Source organism: Nanorana parkeri, unplaced genomic scaffold, assembly GCF_000935625.1.
Source record: "Nanorana parkeri isolate BGI_ZX_2015 unplaced genomic scaffold, ASM93562v1 scaffold386, whole genome shotgun sequence".
NCBI classification, from domain to species: domain Eukaryota; kingdom Metazoa; phylum Chordata; class Amphibia; order Anura; family Dicroglossidae; genus Nanorana; species Nanorana parkeri.
The window spans coordinates 216511-227878 of record NW_017306654.1 but is presented as its reverse complement, the minus strand read 5'-3'; the positions used below and the strand labels follow the sequence as shown (position 1 = coordinate 227878).

At 41.6% G+C, this 11368-nt stretch overlaps 1 protein-coding gene across 1 annotated transcript in view; it reads left to right on the top strand.

Annotated features, from left to right (window-relative positions):
- The window catches only part of PLA2G4F (phospholipase A2 group IVF), a 32132-nt gene that overhangs the window by 16574 nt on the left and 4190 nt on the right, over nucleotides 1-11368 (top strand). Inside the window, exons 8-18 of the mRNA XM_018559267.1 lie at nucleotides 894-1063; nucleotides 2351-2464; nucleotides 2554-2591; nucleotides 3970-4108; nucleotides 4538-4674; nucleotides 4800-5022; nucleotides 5605-5719; nucleotides 7042-7179; nucleotides 7395-7502; nucleotides 8253-8444; nucleotides 10519-10685. Of these exons, the coding sequence (XP_018414769.1) occupies nucleotides 894-1063; nucleotides 2351-2464; nucleotides 2554-2591; nucleotides 3970-4108; nucleotides 4538-4674; nucleotides 4800-5022; nucleotides 5605-5719; nucleotides 7042-7179; nucleotides 7395-7502; nucleotides 8253-8444; nucleotides 10519-10685 (1541 nt within the window). The remainder of the gene's footprint in view (nucleotides 1-893; nucleotides 1064-2350; nucleotides 2465-2553; nucleotides 2592-3969; nucleotides 4109-4537; nucleotides 4675-4799; nucleotides 5023-5604; nucleotides 5720-7041; nucleotides 7180-7394; nucleotides 7503-8252; nucleotides 8445-10518; nucleotides 10686-11368) is intronic.

Here is an 11368-nt window from a genome sequence, read left to right as displayed (position 1 = left end):
TCCGCCGGGACCGGGAACATACTTTGGGTACCCCAAACTTCCTGGTTGTGGGTACTGAGGACAGGGGAGCCAAAGGCTTCTTCTGAGTGTGGGGGGTGGCTGGCTGCATGCTGCGTGTGTCTATGAACGCACACAGCTCGGTGCAGGCACGGCCGTGACTGTGCATGCACAGGTGCCTCTACAGCAGCCAGCTAGATCATGGAGGCACTGGTGCTTTGGATACCACTAGAGAACACGGAAATAAAAACATTTAAAGACTAAAAACATTTTTTAAAGTAAGTCTGACCCCAATGAGCAAGAAAAGTAAAAAAAGAAAACCCCAAAAATTAAAGGTTTAATGTTGCTTTAACTATTAACAAAAATGTATCTTATTTGTGCATCATTCGGCTGTAGATCCTCAATCATCTCCGAATCGGTGCTGACACTGTCCTTCCTTCTGGAGGGTGGCTTTTGTTCCAAGCTTGCTCAAAGCTCGCTTGTGTGATGGTCTACAATCTCATGTTTAGTTTACTAATTTGTATTGGAGTTATAGTCTATCATGAGAGTGATCTTGGAGTGGCGACTACTTTACAACACACACAGGGACCATGGGGAACAAAAGTAGCCACCCTCTAGAAGGAAGGACAGGGTCAGCATGAATTCAGAGATGATTTGGGAATCTACAGCCGAGTGATACACAAATAAAATACATGTTTGTTAATAGTATAGGTACTTGAATGCATTTGTAATGTTTAATTCCTGAGTTCAGTGTCACTTTAATATTTGCTTACATTGTTGTTTTAGGGAGACATAAGGACAAATGATTATATGGATTATGTATTTTATATCCACGATTATCATGCTTATCATATATGATATTTTTTATGTCTGTGTTTATCTTCATAATTGTTCAGGGAACCAGATAGTAAAGTTGTCTGTGCCTGGATCCTACGAGAAGCAGATATGTGCTCTATTAAAGCAGGCACAAACAAATGAAGCAGGAATTCCTTTTGTATTCCACGCGGACCGTGATTTCAACCCCTCTCTAAATGTTTGTCTAGAACAGACACTACAAGTAGGACAGGTCAGTGACTAGAAATTATCTACCTCTATTTTACGTTTTTCTTGGTTATCTTTACCTCTTATTGTCTTCCTCCAGAAATGTGGGGCATCCATCATGACATTTTTAGGGTACATCCAACAGAAACTGGAAATTGTATTCTCACATGTAAATCAGTCTGTGAAACCCACCTCCACTTTGCTGACAAATTGGAAGCATCCAATGTACCCGATGAAATGTTAAAATTGCCCAAACCATTACTGTAGTCACGGCTGTGCCTGTAGAATGTAATTGCCATTTACAAAATTCTATCTGGTGTTTTCTTAGACTAACATGTTTCTTGGACATTCTATGACAGCCAGCAAAATGTGGACATTTTTTTCTGGGTACTGTAATTAAAAAGAACAAAGACAAATCATACATACTATTTACATAGATGATCTTCACCACTGCACTACCACTGTATAGGCTGAACTCAATGGACTTGTGTCTTTTTTTCAACCTAACTATGTAACTATTAGGGATGCACCGATACCGAGTATTTGGGTGAGTACTCGTACTCGCCCAAATGCTCTGATACTTGCCTCCGATACTGGAACTTCCGGTCAGATGGCGATCTCCCTCTGTCCAGCAGTGCTAAGGGAGCATGGAGCCCGCTTCCTTTCCAATCACGAAGCTCGGAGGTGGGTTATGACTAACAGGCTAGGAAGCCGGTTTCACTTGTTGCTAGGCAGCCTGCCTTCCTAACCAATTAGGAAACCGGGCAGCACCCCATGACTTGTCCTGGCTTCCTAAATGGTCAGGAAGCCACACTGCACAGCAAGCCATGCTGCACAGCAACAAGTGAAGCCAGCTTCCTTGCCAATCGGGAAGCTGGGAGGCAGATCATGACGTGACACCCGGTTTCCTGATTGGTCAGGAAGCCAGGCTGCCTAGCAACAAATTAAGCTGGCTTCCTAGCCAATCAGGAAGCCGGATGGCACCTCATGACTTGCCGCCTGGCTTCCTGATTGGTCGGGAAGCCAGGCAGCCTCGGCAAGTGAAGCCAGTGTTTTTTCACAGGCAATCAGGAAGGTGGGCGACAGGTCATGATCCACTGCCCGGCTTCCTGATAATTGGGGCACATGGCACCAGTACTCTGTATCGTCGAGTACCGAAAAAAAATATTGGTATATTTTATGAATACGTGTGCAATTATTATTTTTCTAAAAAAAGAGGAGTTTCTCCTTAATGTGATCTTATGCCATGGAATCCTGAATTGTAAATACTTCCTTTAAAAAAAACTCTAAACTTTATTTTTTCACTTTTTAGAATGATTTGGCACCAGAGCTGGACAAACAAACTGTATACTTGGGTAAGGGGTCTTTACCAATTTCAGCTCTTCCAGATGGAACAGAAATAAACCTCAGTATCCCTCTATCTAAGGTAAGACTATCTCCAGCATTGTTGGGCATATAAAGAATATTTTTTTTGCCTGCAATATCAATACATTTATTTATCTTCTAATTTTCCAGGAACACATCATAAATATGAGTATGACGAAAGAGGAGAGGTTGGTTTTGGATTTTATTAACAAATGCTGAACACGGTAGCTGGCGGTCAAAGGTTCTCAAACATTTAAGCTACAGAACAATTTCAAAGTGAATGTTCCATAGTAACGCATGTTCATATTCTGCAAGCGACTGACTCCGAGTCCGCACAGCATATACACCCAGCTACAGATTTCTCAGATTGTACATCGAGTCCAGCTGTTACGATTTTCCCTTCAGGATTGTATGGCTCAGGATGTCTACTGTGGCCATTAATATGTATAGCCAGCAACTTGTGAAATAGCAAGCACTCCCTGCACCCCACCCTTACCATTCCAATACATAGTGGAATACTGTCTGCATATCAATGTTGCTGTTATTCCTACTGATGCCAGGTACTGCCAATTTATATAATAATTTCATGCACCTGTGTACAATGTAGCCCAATAATAAATATCACAAATAAAATAAAAAAAGTAAACTTTTAGATTGGCCCACTGATAAATGTATTTATTTCAGACAGGACCTTCCCTGTTATGAGGCAGCTGAAGAGCAGTCGGTGCAGGCAGCATCTTGTTGGGGGTGGCAAGTGTGGGGGCGGCCACAACATCCCAGGTTGCTAAAAGCTCTTAGCAACCTGTGATGCTCTGTCCGGCTTCCCACCCATCTCACGGACGTCATTGATTCTCAGGGAGTTAAACAGGATGCTCTGGCTGACATCCCGCTGAGCTCCTGGCCACCAGTGACATCTGTGAGCTTGATTGGACCATGCAGAGAGTTGCTGACAGCTCTAACACAGATGTCTGTCCCACTGCATCTGCCCCCCTCCTCCCCCAGATGACTGCTATCAGCAGCACCCCCTCTTCCCCCACTCTATGGCCTCAGGCGGCATATAGGGTAGGGACAGCCCTGATTTCAGGCATTTATAGAACGCCATCACTATTTACATCAGTCCCTGCCTTCAAGGAGCTTACAATTTAAAGTTCCTGTCTCATATGCGCACAGATACTAGGGCCAATTATCCTCTTAGCATATTTTTGGAGCTTGGGGTGAAAACCTTGCAAGTTCAGGAAGAACATTTAAACTTAATGCAGATAGTTTCCTGGCCAAATCTAGAATTAAGTTGGGGACCTCCGTGCTGCAGAAGTGCTTATCACTGAGCCACTGTGCTTTTATAATTGGTAAAGCTTTTACATTACATTGTCATAAATCCATAATATCAGTGGAGACTCCACCTTTAAAGATCTGCTTTTTGATGTTGGGATAGGATAGCAGGTTGCTGTACTTTGAGTAAAGTTATCCATCTTAAAGTATCTTTAACATTGTAGTTTTGTACAACTGGACATTTTATTATCATTCTGTGATTCCCAACACCTACATCTATTGCTTTCTGTTCATTAGCAGTCCTCAGGAACTTGATATCCGTCTAGGATTTGGACTTTCAGATGGGGAGAGAGACTTTCTAGAGAAGAGAAAAAAGGTTGTTGCAAAGTCTGTTAAAGAAGTCCTGGAACTTGACAAAGTCTCTGGCTCACGAGAGGTAGCATGTTATACTTTAAATTACGTGTTTTGCTAATCATTCCACATGCTGCTGAGCACACAAGAGACTGCAGTGTGCTTATGTAAGCTTTGTATATACTGTTGTATGCCGCACATTTTCCCAAACCCATACCAAGTTCAAAATTAATATTGAAAAACTGACCATGCAGAATAAACTAAAAAAAGGTTACAATGTGAAATGCTAATATTGATATTTTTATTTTAATACAGCCAATGTACTTTAGAAGTGGTCTTTTATTATAGCATAACCTCTTCAAGATATTATGTCTAATATGTGCAATAAAGACTACATTTGTCTGCATGGCACAATTCTACCATTAGTCTCTGCAATGATATACAGGTATTTAGGATTTGTATATTGTTTTATTCCCTGAACTCTAAAATTTTGACTATTTATCTGGATTCCTAGGTTCCCGTAGTTGCAGTCCTGGGTTCTGGAGGAGGAACACGAGCAATGACCTCATTTTATGGTAGTCTACTAGGTCTTCAAGAGCTGAAGTTACTGGACAGCATCACTTACCTATCTGGTGTGTCTGGATCAACTTGGTATGCTCCTAAAACATTTAGAATATCTAGATTCTGCGATTCTATGGTAAAGCTTGAAGGACATTTTTTTCCCCATATAGTAATATGGTTCCTCAATTAATTTATAACAATATTTGTTTCTCAAGGTGCATGTGCACACTTTATGAAGATTCCAACTGGTCACAGAAGGATCTCCAGGGACCAGTTAGCAAGACAAGAAGTTCGGTTACATCAACAAAAGCTGGAGCATTCTCAACTGATCGACTCATGCATTGCACCAAAGCACTGGTGGCCATGGAAAAGGAAGGACACAAAGTCAACTTCAGTGATTTGTGGGGACTTGTCTTGGAATACTTTCTTCACCAGGCGGTATGAAGCACAACATCCTCCTACCTACCACTGTCCTTGTTGATTGGTAGCATCTGACCAAACTTACAAATTATTACTTGGTGCTGGTTTTTAAACTAGAAATTGTCCATGTGAGGTTTTTATTTAAGGTAAAGTGTACATTAGGGCAAAAAAATATGCAGTACATTTCTGCAATACATGCACATTTGCCAATGTTTTATCCCTATAAAGACCCCACAAATACTGTTATAGGCTGAAGACACAAAGAACTTGGGAGGCCAAAATCAACAGGTTTTTTTGCATGTATTAAAAAGATAAAACAATCACTTTCAATTATATATTTAACAGAGAAATTGGAGAAAATAAGTTAATTTTTAGGGATAACACACTTTGAATATCTGAAATAGCTTTTCTCCACATCTGATACATTTCCTTCAGAACATCTATCTATCTATCTATCTATCTATCTATCTATCTATCTATCTATCTATCTATCTATCTATCTATATCTTGGTAGCTTTTCAGTTTGTTATGATACCCCAACAGTAATTAGATTTTTACTTTCTAAACATTATCTCCTTTTTATTATTTAAAATATTCTAGGATAATCCAGCCAAACTTTCAGACCAGAAGGAGTGTGTGGAGAGGGGACAAAATCCTTACCCCATCTATGCAGGAGTAAATGTTCGTGTGAATATCAGTGGAGGAGACTTTGCCGGTAAGCCATGGAAATTCATTGGATGAAGCAGGTCAGATGTAAAAGGGGTAGTAGCAGGCTGTTGCATGTTTACTACCATGCTCAATAGTTAGGAAGATTGGTCTATGTCTTTTTCCCCATCCAAATGTTCCTTGTCCGATCCAGAGGCATGGGAGTTGAGTTACCAAACTGTTAACTTTGCAAGGGAATTTGCACTTTTTAGGAGTTTCTCTGTAGTTTAGTGAGTGAGGTGAAGCTCTGCTGACTTTCTTCATCCAATCATGTGCAAGCAAAAATACTGTTCTTTTTCTTTATTTTCCCTGCACATGATTGGGTATTCCTTGCAAAGTGAATTTTCACCACATTCACCAAGCTAAGGGTAACTTTCCCTGCAAACTCTCTTGAAAGGTGAACAGCCTATTTGCCTTTAGGAAATTAACCCCACTCACTGGATTCACTTGGGCAGGGCTTATGTATAAAATGGAAAACTTTACCAAGGGAAAATGCCATGTTAGGTAGTATTGATTTTCTAAGACTACAAAACCAACATTGGCAATCTAATTGGATTCAGTGGGCAAACAATATGCAGGTTTATAAAAGGGGTCCAATAAGTGGACTTCCCTTTATCCTAGTTTTCATGCCCTCTCAATTGCCATCCTTAGCTTTTCCTCCTTACCTTTTTCACCTCATTCTCTATACCTGTGGTCGGCAACCCGCGGCTCCGGAGCAACATGCGACTCTTTCGTCCTTCTGCTGCGGCTCCGCTCCTTCTGCCCACTGATCTGACAGATGCAGTGATCGGGGGAACGGGGCGGTATCTCCGCATTTGTCGAGGTCTCAGCACACCACAGACGAAGGTGTAGCTCCACCCCCTCCTGTTTGCTTAACTGCCTTAGCGGGCCGGTCTATGCAGGAATTGTGGCCACGCCCCCTCACTGGAACCGCCGCTGCTTCCAGCTGGGAGAGTGCAGAAAAACCTGGGGTGTCCCCTAGAAGGCCGAGAGTGTAAGTCCTAAGGGAGTCCCTGGAAGGCACTGTGGTGTCCCTGTCTTCTTCCATCATTTGTTTTTTTTCAATTTGACTTTTTTTTTTTTTTTGTAAAAGAGAAATTATCTTTATTTTAGATGTCAAAAGGGTTTTGTGGCTCCCGGAGTTTTTTTTTCTGTGGGAAACGGGTCCAAGTGGCCCTGAGTGTTAAAGGTTGCCTACCCCTGCTCCTATACTAATAGTAAACATTTCCAGCAAAGTCCAATTCCCTTGCCAAGTGTAAAGTCTATTTGCATTTTGTAAATCAACCCCAGTTTGTAGCTGTTTGATATTATGATCATTTAGATTTTTTTCAGAATGGTGTGAATTTACACCACATGAAATTGGAATTCGTAAATACGGAGCCTTCATTCGCACTGAAGACTTTGGCAGTGAGTTCTTCATGGGACATCTTATTAATAGGAGGACAGAACCCAAAATCTGCTATTTGCAAGGTGAGAAATGTAAATCTGCCTAGATTCATATTATGTGATAGTGTACAAATGATATGCCACTTAGCGGTACTGCTTTTATTCCTTATATCCGTTTCTAGATATAAAGTAGCGGCCACAACAATAAACTTGCATTACTTACAGATTTCTTCTCCATGCCGTCTTTTCTAAGTAGTTCCATAAGTGATTCTGATAGCCTAATTGCTGTCTCTTTACAGGAGTTTGGGGCAGTGCTTTTGCTGCAAACTTGGATGAAATCTGGGCTCGTGCAGCAGGCACAGGGATCCTCTGGCTTAACTCTCTGACTGATGTAATCCGGGTGATGGGTAAGAGCATTCAGTTAAAACTGACTCTGGCTCATCCAGAGTCATGATCAAACTCTCCCAAGCTGAATTTTGTGACTTTGTGTCAGCATGCAATCACTGTGAATTACTCTTCCAGGTGAACTGATTCTCTTAAAAACTGGTAATCGTTCTTACCAGTTACTTCTACTTCCTACTGTACATGCACAGATGCCCTCCTGCATGCACTCCTCCCTCCATCCATACTGACTTTAGCTGAGAGTGGATGGGCCATTTGGCAAGCGTCCCTTATTCAGATGATGCAGCACAATGACTTCAGGTTTGTGCCACATATTCATGACTTATACCCCTATTTGAATTTGTGCACCTAAGATAGTTCAAGGAAGAGTATATGCATCATAAGGCTTGGCACCCATAAGATTTTGTGCCATGTCACAGATGAATGTCATGCTGACTCATTAGGCAGTGAGGATGGTTGGGGGACCTATGCGTCTTAGGAGCAAGGCTGGAAGGAAGTGTGAAATAAGGAATGGTCTTAATAAAACCTGTGCTGTTCTTCATCAAAAACTAAAACTGCAGCCCACTATTTGCCTTCACAGGTATCACACATACATATCTTCTTATTTTACATTTGTTAATGTTATTTTCATGCAGGAATAATTGTTTTAGCCCACACTCCTATGTTGCCTTTGCTGCAGATTTCATGATGTTATTTGTAATGCAAAAATAATTTGATATTGCTTAGCCTGCCTAAAAAAATAATTTCCTTTCTAGATGATTGCCGGAAATTGCGCTGGGATCCATCTCGGCTACAGACCCGTTTGGTGATGCCAGGTGGTATAGTGTCCAATATCTTCCAGGAGTTCTTTAAGTCCCGATTCACTGCAGGAGAACGATGTAACTTCACAAGGGGCCTGTACCTCTACAAGGAATACAAAGGAGTACGAGAATTTCTGGCTTGGAAAGGTATTTAACTGTTTAAGACTAGAAATACAAGGAGTGATGCTCATTCTTACCATATAAAATTTGGAAACCATTGTTTCTCACATCTGTTCTCAGGTTTCAACAGCAGTGTGTATTTGTGGATATCCATTCAGTTAGCTAACTAATTTTTCTGAGACATAGATTACTCTTGTGGACAAGTGAGGTTGCCTCAAAAATGGCTTTGTTGAAAGACTTGAGGACAGGCTTAGATTAAGCCATTTAAACGGTCAAAATGTGGCTGACTAACTATTGCATTCATTGCTTTGGGATAGTCCCCAATGCTAACTGGTCTTCAAACTGTTCCGTCGCTTTACAGGTGTAGAGTTCAGTATATGCAGTGTGCACCATTAGCAGGTGGAGTGTGCGACAAAGGCGCCAGGCGGCCGACACAGATCGTCCTCGGGGCGGCTTCTCTCCTCCTCACCGCTGGCCATCTGACATGACCGTGCTCCCTCATCCTCCCCTTTCCCCCGTGGAGGAGATCGGAGCCGCTGTCATCCTGTCAGTTTCAGGATGGCAGCGGCTCTGTGCGTGACAGAGCGGGGGGTCGGTAAACATCAATCACAGCCTGTTCATTCAAGATTTCCTCAATGGAGAGTAGCACTCACTACAGAGGCTCCTCCCCATTCAGAAACTGTTGATAGTAAAATATTTACTATCATCAGTTTCTGAATGAATGGGAAGCCTCTGTACTGAGAGCACTCAATGAATGGGAAGCAGAGGGTGCATGTGTTGGGCGCCGCCATCTTGGTGTATATCTAGGTATGCACCAAGATGGCGGCGCCTATATCGGCGTGTGACGTCACCTGACACTACGCATGCATGGCGTCATGTTCCCTCCATGCGTGCCTCCAAGATGGTGGCACGCATTCACAGAACACGCCGGTGGCCATGTTGGCAAATTATGTGCCTGAATAAATTTGTTGTATATTCGGACATATAGTAATGAATTAATATTACTTGTCTAGGTTTTGTGTTCTGTTTTTCTATTTTGACTTTTTCTAGATATTTACCAACTTGAAAAAAGGGGTCAGCATGACAACCTGACACTTTATTTTTATAGACTCTATTTTAGTTTGACATTTGTTTGCCTTCTGTTGTTTTATTTGATAAGAATACTTATATTGTGCTTACAAGTTTAATACCTTTTGAATAGAAGTTTTATTTTTATCATACTTTTTAATATATTTTTGTTTGTGGGTTAACAAAATAGGAGTCTTTAGATGGTGCGGATATTGGGGAAAATGGGTGTGGTTACTGGGGGTGTGGCCACTGGGGTGTGTGGTCACTGAAGGGCGCTGTAAAGCATTCTCGCACAGGGCGCCTAAAGCCGGCCCTGACCATTAGTATCCGCAAATAAGATTGTCAAAGATGGTGACATACTGTGCATGTAACAGCTGCTCTATATTTGTTAAAGTATGCTACGTGGCCTTTCACAGTCTGCTTGATATCTCTTGAATGTTAAGACCAAGGGCGATGCTATCACAGCAAATGAACCAGGACTTAGCAGTAGTATTTTGCATGTGACAGATCATAAGTCATAAGTCAAAGGTTGGTAAGTCTTTTTTCATATTCAGCTTCACTGACTGTATTGTTTGTGGACTGCTGCCATTCCCAAAGAGAACCATTAACTGGAACAAGGGACTTTGTTGACGACATGGACTAAGTAAAGCCAATAGAATTTCATACAAAAAATGTTTTTTGGGGGGGAACATTCCTTCAGTTTTCTAATAGTTAATGTGGTGAAACTGATGATCATTTTCGACGGTAGTGACAAAAAAAATCAAAGCAGCAGGATGGAAAACATTTTCTTGACTGAACAACACTCTAATAAAGGTGGTTTTTTGTTTGGACAACTCCATTCATTCCGTAATCAGCCTGTTTTGTTTAAGAACTGGAGTTTGTTGCCTCTACATTGAGTCTAATGCACATATATGTATATCTCATGTATATCAAACATATACATTCTGTTAAACCTTAATTAAGCTATAATTATCTTTTTGAATTTAAGTGTAATCCTTTTTCTATGTCTTACTATGTATTGTCCCTCTTTCAGGAAATCATTTGGATGCTTTTCCCAATCAACTAACTCCTATGGAAGAGAACTTATACCTGGTGGATGGAGGATTCTCCATCAACTCTCCTTTCCCATTGGTTTTACAGCCTGAGAGGGATGTTGATGTCATATTGTCCTTTAACTACTCATGGCAGGCTCCATTTGAGGTGAGTCAGTGGCAAGATATTTATTCTACTTATTTGGACATTATTAATTATGGCCGAAGCAGAGATGCCCTATATGCCTTTCAACAATTTACAGTAATAAATACTTACATTCTAAACACAGAATGGTAAATGTATTTGCTCTTTCTTCAGTCCCTGATATGTCTTCTCATTTGTCATCTTTTCTTAAAATAAAAAAAAATCCTAATTTTTAGGTAAGATTATTTTTTTTTCACCAATGAGGTTTCCCATTAACTTTTTTCTCTGTGGCCAGTACAAATTGTGATCTCCCTTCTCTAACTCCCCTTTCTGTCTAGTAAGAGTCTGCCCCCTTGCCAACAGTCATGCAGTATTGTACAACGTAGACTATCTCCGGGGAAGCAGAAAAAAACTACCCTTGTAGAGAGGCTACCCTGCACTGCACGGGTAAGGTCCTCATTTACGCCTAGGGGACAGGAAAAAGCTATTTTACTTACCTGATCCCTGCTCAAGCCAGCTCCCTCTGGGCTACTAGACTGGTCCCTACCTCCTCGTCTCCCCTTCACTCCAGTGGTCTAAGGACATTGTCATGTCTAGTGCAGGTTTCATAGACGTGAGGACGCCGAGGGAAATTCGCCATGCTGGAGCTGAGGGGAGAGAGAGAAGTGCTGAGCACTCTGAGGTGGGGGGGGGGGGGGGGGGGGTGA